At 37.2% G+C, this 13,098-nt stretch overlaps 1 protein-coding gene across 3 annotated transcripts in view; it reads right to left on the bottom strand.

Moving 5' to 3' along the window:
* LOC121251463 (protein NO VEIN-like) overlaps nucleotides 1-13,098 on the bottom strand; it is a 29,628-nt gene extending 16,530 nt beyond the window's left edge. For 2 of the 3 annotated variants that reach the window (XM_041150732.1, XM_041150739.1), the window contains exons 1-7: nucleotides 12,502-13,098; nucleotides 10,350-10,687; nucleotides 7,634-8,381; nucleotides 6,159-6,263; nucleotides 3,801-3,978; nucleotides 2,155-3,155; nucleotides 1,393-2,124 (exon numbers count right to left, since the gene is read on the bottom strand). In XM_041150732.1, coding sequence (XP_041006666.1) covers nucleotides 1,393-2,124; nucleotides 2,155-3,155; nucleotides 3,801-3,978; nucleotides 6,159-6,263; nucleotides 7,634-8,381; nucleotides 10,350-10,687; nucleotides 12,502-13,032 — 3,633 coding nt within the window. In that variant the 5' untranslated portion in view covers nucleotides 13,033-13,098. Of the gene's footprint in view, nucleotides 1-1,392; nucleotides 3,156-3,800; nucleotides 3,979-6,158; nucleotides 6,264-7,633; nucleotides 8,382-10,349; nucleotides 10,688-12,501 lie in introns of all 3 variants that reach the window. The other variant, XM_041150726.1, reaches the window with a different exon arrangement.

The raw sequence follows: 13,098 nt of genomic DNA, 5'->3' as shown, positions 1-13,098 counted from the left end.
TAGAGAATAGAAAATGAAGAAGTATATCTTAAATCTCTTATTGGCCCCTTCTTGAGAGCTAGTCCCAGTTCTGTCCCACTACCCTCCCTACCAATTTCCTAGCTATTTTGACATATTACTAAGAGTTTGGAGTTCGGATATGTCCAACTTTGACTATTTTTTACACAAAAGCTCCGACTCTGAACTTTGAATTTTCCGACTCTTATGGAGTCAAAGCAGGTGTCAGACGGAGTCATAGTTAAAAAGTTTTTGCCTAGCCCTAAAACCAACTTTGCTCCTTAGAGTTGGAGTGGATAAAAAAACTACACCCAAATACCAAACATACGTTCAAAAGGCCTGAAACCCAAAAAAAACATATTCGATGTTTCCCTTTCTAAAACATAGAGAGGACACAAAGTATGTGTAACACAAACAGAGCAAATCAGATCAGATCAGATGTAGAGTGCAAAGCCAAATTGATTAGATCAGTCAACCAAACCTTTGATTCGTGACCTTGCCGTAGGGAGAGAAGCCTGCTCTAGGGACTAGTCATCAATGGTCCAAACTAGACAAAGCATCAATATTTAATCTTTGCAGATTCCATAACCAACAAGAAAACCCTAGAAAGGGGCAAGGAGGGAAAGAAAGAAGATCGGGAGATCACAAGGCTTCACTACAGGTGGCCCCACGAGGCTTTGCTAGTGAGGAAGAAGCTGATTTGGTGCAGGCCATGGGGCATAGGGAAGTTGGGGGTAGAGAGAGAGAGAGCACACTATGCCATGTGGAAGTGAGTGAGACCAAGGCAAGTCATTATTATAACCTGTTTCTTCTTCTTTTTTTAAACAAAACTAATCTGCAATAGCCTGGCTACGACACAATATATTAAATGTTAATTCATTAAAGCCAGCAAAATTCATTGAATATTAATGCATTCAAACTGGAGTTAGAGCTGGAGTCGGACTTTTTGGAGTATTGTATGGACTCCAACTTTGACTTCGATCGGCATGGAGTCAAACCAGAAATTAGAGCAAAGTTTTTTAAGGAAGTCAGGCAGCTCTAATCAAGCTAGACAACCTTACTTGCAGACGAAAGTCTTCTTTTTTTTTTTTTTTTTTTTTTTTCCCAGGCAACCTTTTTTCTTCTAGCCAGCAATCCTAGTCACTAGAGAAGAAAAAAACGCATCTCTGAAGACCCCCAAAAAAAGCTTAATAAAAAAAAGACCACCAAAAAGAAGTTCTACAACCTACATGGCAATTGTAGATCACACCACCAATATGGTTTATCCTGTTATTTACATATAAAAAAGAGCATAATACACAGAAAAATCAACTCTATACACACATACGTTTATCCCATTATTCATGTATATAGTTGATGGAAGCACAATGAAAGAAGCAAAGGCTATGTTCTTACCAACTCAAGAAGAAAATGTGAATCCTGAGAATATAACTCGTGTGAAAGACAGTGAAGTGCTCTCCCTAGGCGAGCATGCTGCTTCTTCAACATGCTACTCTCAATGATAGAAAGATTTGGATCCAGACCAAATTCATCCCGCCTGATAGATTCAATGACCATGGATGCGTTCCTATGTTCATCAAGTTCAGGAAAATTCATCTGACCAGAGCCAATTCCATCAAAAACGTTTAATCCATCAGTTGATTGACAAACTTGAGTATAATCTTCATTATGACCATCTGTCACAGCAGGTACATTCATATTTGCTTCAGGAGTGGAGACCTTGCCCAACACATCTTGCATATTTTTTGAGCCGACGCATTTCTCAGGCCCGGCAGCTTTCAAGCATGAAGATCCACGTGAGAACACATCAGTAGGATCACTGGAACAAAAAGCATGGTAATCATCAATCCACTCCACAATACCGAGAGACAATCCTACTTCATGCAGCATGATACGCTGCTCTGTTTGGTTGCATTCGGACAGAATGGCTGAAGCAGGATCCTTGACAATAGATCGCATTCCAGAAAGTAAAACATCAGCAGCAAAACCACGAAACTCAGTGGGGAAATAGCCTATGCAATCGAGGACAAATCTAGATATGACGGGCACTACTTTATCAATTTTGAATAAATTCATGTGTAATTCACTACTCAAATTACTAGTAGAAGCTTCATCAACCATTTTCCACCTAGTGCTTCCTTGCATGAGAGAGTTCCAACCGTCATTTACTTCAATAGTCTCCAATGAATTCTTAAAAATAACTTCAAATGCATGGCGTGTATGACATTTTAAAAGCGACAAGGGCACATGTTTTTCTCCCCCAGCTAATGAGAACAAAGATAATAGCTTCACTGCTATTTGGAAAGAGCATCCTTCAAGTGCAGCTTCCAAGTATGAATCCACAGTAGCTGAATGATCCAAGCGGATGACCTTTCCATCTTTAGTCACTAAAAATAAAAACTCTTTCGTGTTAACTTCATTCAACAGCCATGTTAAAAGAGGACCAAGAGAGGGGGCAAATATGAGGTCCCAATGGGTCCACAAGTTTAGATCTGACAACATCGGGGCCCTACATAAAACTTCAATTGCATCCTTAGACGTAACAGATTTAAGGGCTCCAGTTTTTCGGTTGATGTCAATTCTCACCTTGGTGGTTTCCAATGAATCATTTTCATTATAGGCCAACAAGTCTCCCACATGACACATTCCAAGTAGTGTTACAGAAAAGATGACAGCTTTAGAGATTGCATTGCTCTTATGCTTCCCCACAATATCTAGAAAATCAGCCATACAACCTCTTTCCAAAATTTTGAAACTGATCAACGGAAATTGCCTTGTAAGCAGTGAAGAAATCATCTGTTTGGTCATTATTTCATCTCCCCATAAGCCATTCAAAGCTTGTGATACTAAAACAACCAATTGATGCTGGAGCATGCAAGCCTCCAGAGGGGATTGTTCACATATATCACCTATCAAGAACTTGTATATCTGATCAGGTAGCAAAGAGGCATGCTTTTCTAGGAACATTAAGAACTCCCCATAACCAAGGGACTTAAATGTCTTGACACAAAATTGCTCCGCCAGCCAAAACTCACAATGATAAAGCTTCCTCAAGAGGATGATTCTCCTTTCAAGGAGTGATTTACCATAGCTGTTGATATCATAATCAAGCTCAAAATATGTTGCTAATTTACTGATAATGTCTTCAACAGCAACCCCTGTAAGAGTAATGACACATCACAATAAGGTATATATGTTATTAGAAATGCTAGATATGGAGACACAGAAAGGGTCAAAATATTCATGTCTTCCAAAATTCACTTAACAAGTATATATTATCAAATTATACCCACCAGGCCAAATGAAAATATGCCTTTTTATTGGTGAATATCAAAGTCAAACATAATCTTCCTAGGACTGTGAGGCATGTATATATATAAGCGGCATTGTAACGAGGAACTTTGGAGACTGTACAAATGCAACACATAGTTATACCCTATACCTGTGTAATGCGCCCATATCATATAGATCAGGTAAATTATTGGCTTTTTCACAGATGGAACGTGGCCCCTAGAAATTATTTGCAGCCAAGCTTAGTCGTGGGGGGTGCATACTCCCAAGACAAAAACCCTCACCACTTGAACCAACCCTAGGGGTTATTTTTCAGTAAAACTATAAATACAAGATAGTGCAAAATGTGCAGTACAGTTGTAAGGGCCCTAACATTTTACTCCCTTTTTTCTGTGGCAGGCAAGCCTGCCAACCATTTTAAAAAAAATTATTAATTGTTGGCCAATTTAAAGTTCATTTGGCAATTAAACCAATTACACCGTCTCCCTCCAAAAAAAGTGAACACTACTCACTGTGTATACGCTCCATGTGATCATCAGCTATGATTGGTGCATCCTTAAGACTAGGTTCGACATCAATGATCTCATATTCAGAATATTTTTCATTACATGTCTTTGTCAATTCATTCTGACTTATGGCTTGGAACGCATCATATATACTGTCCCACATTCCAAATTTGATGGATGAGACCTGCAATATGGAAAATGCAACTAAATCATAACATGTGATCTCATATAGAAGCATCAAGGATCATAAAATGAGACAGTATTTACTGATCAAAAACAAACTTCCGATCAATAATGAGACAGTATGTAGACATATCAAAGATTCATAGGCGAGTCAGTACATGCATGCAAACAGAAAACATAAAAGACGATTAATAAAATGAAGCGACCCTAACAAATAGAGGATACATTAAGTTATAGCACCTATACCATCTGGACTCGAACAATGACCTTCGTTCTGATACAAATGTCATTAAACGCATAATTTACATGGAATACGTAAGTAGATGAGTCATAGACAATTATACAAGCAAGTAGGTTTCTCAAGGCGCAATCTGAAATTTACAAGACCATGCAACTACAGTTAACAATGGCTCCTGTATGCTTCTGCACATGAATACTACCAAGGGTAAATAAAGAGTAGTTGTGAATTTGATAAAACAAGCTCCAAGTTTGTCCCCAACATTGAGGTCAATCCTTTTTCTAAGCACTTCAAATTTGCTTAAACCTCTAATGATTTAGAGATGAAAAACTTAGCAATCAACCTACATTTCTAAAGGAAAAATGCTACTTAGCCCCCTCAATATTACCGCTCAAAGTTAAAGCTCGAGGTTATTTTTTTTCTTTTCTTTTTTTTTTCTTTTTTTTTTTTTTTTGGTTAAGGAAGTGACTATTAGTGAAATTGTATTTTTTTTTAATTTTTTCTTCTTGGTTAATGATGTTAAAAAAATGTTTAAAAGAAAATGAAAAAAAAAAATTTGCACTAGTGGTGCACCCAGTGGTAAAAGCTGGGCAGCCGACTAGCACCGTCCTTTCTAAGTAAATAAGCAGAAACACTGATACAAGATTGAACCAATGATCTTGACCATCACCATAACTTAAGGGAAGAGATGCCATTTGGTCCAAAGACTATTAGCCTCAGCAATTGACTGCATATCATGAACCAACTCATAGAATGTCAACACTGACAGTGTAAATATTGGATGGTGGAAAACAAAGGTGGAGCAGGGAACATAATAGCACAACAAACAGCATGCAAGGAAGCATATCAAAAGAAGCATATAAGATGGGTACAAGATGTCCATCAAACCCAAGCCCAGTTGTCAAACAAGCTTTCTTTGATTATGGATCTCAGAAAAACCTTATCAGGAGTACTAAAAAGCAGTTTATGGTCACTTCTGAGTTTTAACCAATACAGATGGAATCATTTTGCATGATACTGAGAAAGAGATAGAAAAAATTTAGAGATGTCATAAAGAACCAACACTCTTAAATTTCAACAGAAAAGGGGAAGAAGCATGGGGAGGAAAACAAAGAAAAAATAGTTGACAGTCGATAATCGTGTTCTTTCCCTTCTTCTCTGGTAGAAAGACAAATATATATAAACCTAATTAATAATATGTCTGCTAAATGATTAATAGCTGTAAGTCTGACGCGTTATACTTCTTCCTTCAAGTGTTCAAAGCATGTTACACAATAATCTTCTCAACCTTTTCATAACAGATAATTTACCACAAGCAACAGAAGGACTCGAGAGAATATGGTAATTTCAACCTGAGTTTTATATGCAAAGTAATACTAAGATACTAGATAGAAATGGGCTACAGTTCCAAATCCTATTTAAAACTACAAAATATATTTTCAACCTGAGTTTTATATGCAAAGAAGTAGTATAGATGTAGATAGAAATAGACTACACAGTCCACAATCCTATTTAAAACTACAAAATCAGCCATCATTTCTCCGTATTCAACTTTCAATTAGCTCAAACTAGCAAAATGATGTCAAATAGAATTCTTTTTTTATTATTATCATGAATTAATGAATCTTTCTGAAAGAAAAGATCACACCCTACCATAGGGAGTATAAAAGGGAACTTGGATTATATTGATCCAACAAGAAACCAGATTCCCAACCTTATGAATAGACTAGGAGTTACTTAAAACTCTAATGAATTGGTAACTAAGATTTTTTTCTCTCGCTAGCTAAATTAAATGTTCAAAATCTTCTTTAAATCACCAAAGGGGCTCTCTCTTATATACATCCCATGTACTATGGGTTGCATCCCTTCAATGAATGAGTTTACTCATCCAAATAATTTAATGTTCAAAAGTATGGTATTAACATCCAAATTGTTCGACTTACAGCAACATTTAGTAATCCTACAAAGGGGAATGATGAAAGCATCAATTTGATTTTCTTTCTTCCTCGACCTTGTGTTTTATAAAAGTCAAGCATCCTCCTGAAAACCTGCAAAATTGCATTCATTTTTGTAAGCACAAATAAACTGAGGACCAAAGAGACCATCCCTGCTTAGAAACATAACATTAGCACCACAAATATAAGTACAGGCATAATTCAAAATGAACATGCACATTTTAACCTTCATACTTCAAGAAAAATCATAATAAAGAAAATATATTTAAAGAAAAGAGGAGAAACTTTTTTATAGGTAAAAGAGGAAAATTTCTCCCTTTGGTTAAATAGAAAAAAATACATGTAGGAGTGAGAGAGAGAGAGTGAAGTTTCTTATATTTCTTCCACATTTTGCATCTATTAATAAAGTTATATTACCTATTAAACAATATTTTTCTTCCTCACAACTATGATGTGGAAGGCATTCTTGAAAATTTACAAAGCCAATGCATACTCTAATAGATCCTTATATATCCGTGATCTTGATCATAGGGAAGTACTTTTAAAGCTCTTGTAAGTAGTTGCTTGGTTAAGTCTATTTTATCAGTTTAAGCTTTGGCTAACACTCCCCCTCACGTGTGGGTCAAACTCTCCTTCAATTGGTAGCCCAACATGTGGAATATTTAATTAAATGGGGTAGAATGTAGAATGGTTCAAACTCAAAGCCTCTGCTCCAATACCATGTGTAATCACCACTTGTCCCAAAAGCTTAAACTGATAGAAAGATGTAGATTTAATTTTTTGTATTATATTCTTAACAGTAATCACACCCCAAAACTATCAATTTTGGAATTCACCATCCCAAACTACAAAAAATTGCAATATACCCCTAAAAAGTTGACAAAAATGCACTTTATTAAAAATTAAAAAAAACTCATTATGTCTTTTAATTTACATTTATGTGTAACTTTTTTCTTTTTCTTCTTTCTTTTTATAATTCTTTTAATTTAATATGTTATACTGCCTTTTTGAAAATCGTTAGGGGTAATTTAGGCTTTTTAAAGGGGAAAAGGACATATTTTTTTGTAGTTTAGAGGGTGATTGCGAAGATTGGTAGTTTTGTGGTTTCTTGGTTAAATTTGATATTATGTGACGAAGTAAAAAATTTTAGTCCCGATAGGATATGAATATAACTTCCATACATGAATGATCCACTCCCAAATATCCAGGAAATTGGAGTGCAGATTTCAATAAAAAAAAATATTTAAATTTCAATAAAATCAAATGAGGGACCCCCAAGGTAAAATCCAATATGCTAGGTTGTATGATTCTAAAATGTTAGAACGTTCAGAAACTTCGTGAAATCATTACAAAGAATTGAGTTTCCGCGCATATACAAAGCCAAACTAAAATTCAACATCAGATAAGTCATACAAAGCCATGGACAGATGCAAAGTATGATCTGTACAAGATAATGAACATACCTCAGACACCGTACAGTCCTGACAACCCTCCTTCCAGGTTGTAATAAACCTCCTCATAGAGTTCTCAGTAATTGAAAAATCAGCTTCATTCACCTTGCTAGACCTGTCAGTCTTTCTGTAATTATCTACTGCATGAACATCTACTTCTACCTCGAACCTCTTGGACGCTTTGGAGGTTGTAGAAATGGTGCAGTCTAGATTATCAGATTTTCTTTTCTTTTCTGATGATCCAAAGGGTGCAGATGTGGTGCAGCTCATTTTTCCCAATTTTCTTTTCTTTTTAGATGATCCACTCCTCTCATTGTGCCTTGGGCTGCCACTGGCATGAGAAGGGTTCCCGCATATTTCACCTTTCAACCCAAGCCGTGCCATCTCTTCAATTTGAGACGGGTAAGGGCAGCTACTCGCTCGGTCAGAACTTTTAGCATTTTGTGATGGCAAGTTAAAATGGTTGCCAGTGGCATTGTCAGTCCTTTCATCATCAGAAGTACAATCATCACTATTTTCATCATCCGAGCTTGATGAAACAAATCTTGTGTGTTTGCCACAAAAATCCTTCTCTGCTGATGAAAATGATTCAATACGTTGCGAAATAGAATTGAAACGTTCATCCAGCTGCTTCTTGAGCGACGACAAAATAGGACGCTTCCTGAATTTCTTATCAGATTCTGATTTCAATGCCTCTACAGATTTCTTTAACGTGGCATTCTCTAAGTTCCCCGCTTTTCGAATAACAGAAATATGCATCCTATGATCATAAAGTTCAATGATGTCAATTAAAAAGCAAGCTTAAGTGACTTAGCACATATAAGAGCCAATGGAGAAATTAGATGTCCTGAATACATAATAGTACAATTATTGCCATGGTCAAGAGAGCTAAAAGGCAACATCACAAAAGAAGATAAATGGTTTTGAAGCCTACATAGGTACGATAATCAACTTTTCAAGAAAGATCAAAGAAAACACGTATAGTCTAAGGTGGATGCAGTATCTATTCACGACTGGACTGCAAATGATGCAAATCTATAAGGATCTACCCAATCAGCCAAAGTTTTGAATATATATCAGAGGATCACAATCAACAAGTATGATGAGCCGTAGAAAATAAAATTCAAATAAAGCAAAACACATCTTTCTCTGTAAACACCAGAAATAAAGTAGGGGGTGGATTAGCTAACATGGGACAATCAGAACGCGAAGTCGGATTCTTCTTTAAGGCCAAATTTAGAAACCAAGAAAATAAAATTAGAACTAAAGATGTTGGGTGGAGTTGGGGAAGAAAAGGAAAATGATTGTACAGTTCTAGAGTGTGCAAACCTCGCTCAGTCCCATTAAAAAAAAGTGGAGCACACCTAGGACCATACATGAAAAAATCTACCTTTTATGATGGGCCCCCATTTTCTTCAAAATGACTGCACGGAACTTGCACATCCTTTTTTATAGGGTCTAGAGCTTGCATATCCTATGATTATATTTAGCATTACTCAAAAGAAAATCATGACCCACATAAGTCACATATACATGAACAAATGTTGTCAAAGGCAAATGGCAACCTCTAGGCATTAGCTCCTTTGTGATATCCTATATGATAAGGATAAAGGTAGGTGATGTATGGGATCCAACATTGCTTGGGAAGGAGAAATTCTTACTCTTTATAAGGTTTCAATAGGGCTCCAATTATATCATTAACTAGTCCTTTTGGAATATAGGTCATGTGGTTTGGGCCTTCCATTGGCGCGTTATAAATGGTATCAGAGTCTATCACAACCAGAAATGTGGGACTTGAGCCGTGTCACCTATGATGGACTAGCCCAACGAGGACGTCGGGAGAAGAAGAAGGGTTTCGGTCCTTAGAATGCTTTGGTTTCCAAAACAATTTTCTCCCGCTCAGCCCGCTTTCATTAATTCTAATGGCCCATACGTTTTTCTCTTAATGGCTTAACAAAGCAAACTAATCAAGTGGACAAGGTTTTTCTTCTATTGGACTGTAGACAGGAAGTTTTAAGGGACTATTTTGTCCATCCCTAAAATGTAGGAATTTGAGAGAGAGTCGCCTTGAATGCCCAAGATTTATACAAGGTTCTCACATGAGTGCTAAAGGCAAAATGCCTCAGTAAAGGTTCATAGCATTGGAGCTTAAAGGGTCTTGGTGGCACCTCACCATGCCTGAGAACCTATTCAAAGTGTTTGGCTTACCTTTGACAACATTGTCATGTACCATTCACTATTACTTTCAGAAGACAATTATATAATTCAGTATTTTGAACTGTTTAGGAAAGGGGAGTTTCTTGGAAAAAAGAATAGTGGCAACAATTTAAGGAAAGTAACATAAAAGAAATGAAGAATGTTGACGATACTATCCCAAATTTCCCAAGGCTGAATTTCACTAGAAGGGGCCATACGGTATGGCCCATACCCCAATTTGTGCAATAGCAATCTTGGGCACAAAGCAACACTCTCAAAAAAATCTAATTGCACAAGCAAACACAAAATTAGTGGAGAGTCAACATGAATGAACTATGACATAACAGCTTGCAAACTTCAAGTATCATACAAATCTCACCTAACATAGAAAATGAATTAGTCATTATAGAAAGTGCAATGATTTGTGAAAGCTTTATGTCCATGAATGAACGTACTACTTCACCTTCCTAGACATTTTTTTAATTACACATTTAGTGCATTTTATTATAAAGTAGGATAGATTATCACATACCCCAAGCTTTGAACTCGTATCCCAAGCTTTTCCTTGCCCGCAACTGATCGCTTCTTAGCAATGAAATCCAGAAACTCTTCAACCTTAATCTCTTTATACTTACACTTATAGATGAACTTCCAAAGGAAAGAAATTATCTCTTCACCAGTTATTTGAAGGACTTCAGTCACATCTGAGTTCACAGAGAAATAATGCAAGACAAGAGGGTGACGTAACAAAGGGCCCAACTCCAGCTCTTCAAACTTCTCTACTCCCTCATTCTCGCAGATTGCCACTTCCAAATCGTGCAATGAAGTTATTCTTCTAACCCCAACAAAGCAATGGATAAATGCATTTATCTAAATAACCAAAAAAATAAAAAATAAAAAAGAATTAATGGAAGCTAAATGCATTAAAGAAATAACAAAAATTGGTGGAATATCTCACCCTCAATTTCATTGCTGAGAAAATGGGGAAGGAAAATGATAAACTTACAACTTTCTTACAATTATTTTACAACTCAATTTTAAAAAGAGGGTAATCAAGTACCGATCAAAAAAAATAGAGGGTAATTATGTGAAGTTAAAATTATTTTTGATGAAATGACATAATTATATTGGTTGGATGTGAAATGAATTGTAACAAAGTTATACGTGTATCATTACCCGATGGGAAAATGAATTGGGCAAAAGTTTTCTCTTGGTTCGTTTTCCTTTTTTTCCTCAAGTTTCAAATGACAAAAACCAACTAAAGTAAGTAGGCTAACATATAAAGTAGTCTTAGAGAACCCTAAAATCCAAGACCAAAAATTAAATTCCCAGTATTTTGATCTCTCTTATCATTGATTCATTTTAAATAGAGTGACAAAACAACCTTCTCTTGGGGCAGCCATATAAGACACGATCCATATATGATATCCATAATTTCTTCTTCTTTTTCAAAAGCCCCCTATGTAATGTCCCAATGAAGGCTCAATTCGCATCTAGGTCCATACTCTAAAAAGACTAGTCAAGTTTACAATTGGAGTATCTTGGAATTCATTACAAAGGGCTTGAACTTCACCTTCCCAAACACTACAAGATCTCATTTACCACCTTCTCATATACAATCACCCAATCCGGGGTATAATAATCTCCCCCTTAAATCTCTAAAGTCTTCATCGGGCTAAATCCATCATAGGTGGCAAGGCTCAAGTCCCACACTTCTAATAAAAATTAGCTCTGATACCATTTGGAATAACCCAAGGAAAGCCCAAGTCACATCTAGGCTCATACTCCAAAAGAACTAATTAAGGTTACAATTGACTATAGAAAGCTTGAACTTCTCCCTCCTCAGCAATGTAGAAATTCACCACCTTCTCATGTACAATCACACAATTCAGGATATTACACCCTTCCTCTCTCCCTCTCATGCTTGCTTCTTTCTCTACTTCTAAGGAAAATATTCTTACTAAGCCATTTAACAAAGAGGAAAACTGGCAACGATTACAAGTATTAGAGATTGGTCGTCACACAGCCTTGCAAGTAAATGACAGGGATGGCCAAGGCAGGTTGCCAAATTCTTTATCAGATGGGAACTATTAGAATTAATAACAAATAATCTAATACTAGTTTTATGTTTTTCAAAAAAGAAGAAAGATCTGCAACAAATAGGGCGAGCTTTACGCACCATCTGAATGCTAAGAAACCAAAAACTTTGAACAAAAGAAAAATCACAGGACGAAGTTTTATCTGCTCTATAGAAACCAAGAATACAAAGAACAACTTAAAAATAGAAGAAAATACATAAACCCCACATATATACATACATGGGCATGTACATTCTCCTAGACTCATGAGCTACCTTCGACCTCGGGGGAGGGGTCCCAAAGGTAAAATTTAGCTTCTGCCTTCACAATCCTTGAACCTAGAATGATTCACTCTTCACAAATCGTGGTACAAAAAAAGTTCCAATATGTATAAAATTTTCTCTGTTATTCCAATAAGCTTTTCAGCGACCAAAGAGACAAATTACTAAGGCTTTCAGTCCTCTCCAATAAATTCACACAAAGTGTCACACTCGACTGCGCACAACTATTTTCCTCCACTTCCTCAGCAACCGAGCAGAGCACTAATTTTAACAATAAAATAAAATATAAAAAATTAATTGAATCATACACGCGCTTCCACCTTACCTTTCCCTCCGTTACCATAAGGCGGAAAAGATTCGGAACGCCTTGCATTGGAAAGCCCAAGGAGCTCCACGAGTCAACTTTGAGCATCAACAGAGCATCCTGAGACACTTTCCACGCCGTCACGCTCTCTCCAGCCTCGATAGTTTTGCGGCGTGCCTCGTCAACGGCGCAGTCGACCTTCTCGAGAAGCTCTCTCTTGTTCGGCGAGGAACTAGGGGTCTGGAATCTCGGCTTGGGTCCCTTCTGGGGAGGGGGCCTAGGCTGAGCTTGTACCGTAGGGTTTTGGGCAGAGAAATTCAGGTTTTGGTGTAAGTGGGGAGTAAAGCTAGGGTTTTGGATTGGAACGTTTTGGTTTTGGAGGAGGTGGTGGTGGAGAAGGGGGTTGGGAGGTTGGAGGTAATAGCCGGTGTTTTGGAAAGAGAAATCGGGGTTCTGAAGTGCCGCCGCTTGCGCTTGCGCTTGCGGATGCTGCCAACCCCAGCCGCCAGCGCCGCCGCCGGAAGGACGGAAGCCGGAGGGCTGTCCGTACATGGCGGGATTGAAAGAAGTATGAAAGTGGGAGGATTGAGAGGAGAGTGAGAATGAAGGCGGTTTTTT

Source organism: Juglans microcarpa x Juglans regia, chromosome 1D (assembly GCF_004785595.1).
Source record: "Juglans microcarpa x Juglans regia isolate MS1-56 chromosome 1D, Jm3101_v1.0, whole genome shotgun sequence".
NCBI lineage: Eukaryota > Viridiplantae > Streptophyta > Magnoliopsida > Fagales > Juglandaceae > Juglans > Juglans microcarpa x Juglans regia.
This window is presented reverse-complemented; position numbering and strand designations above follow the sequence as displayed.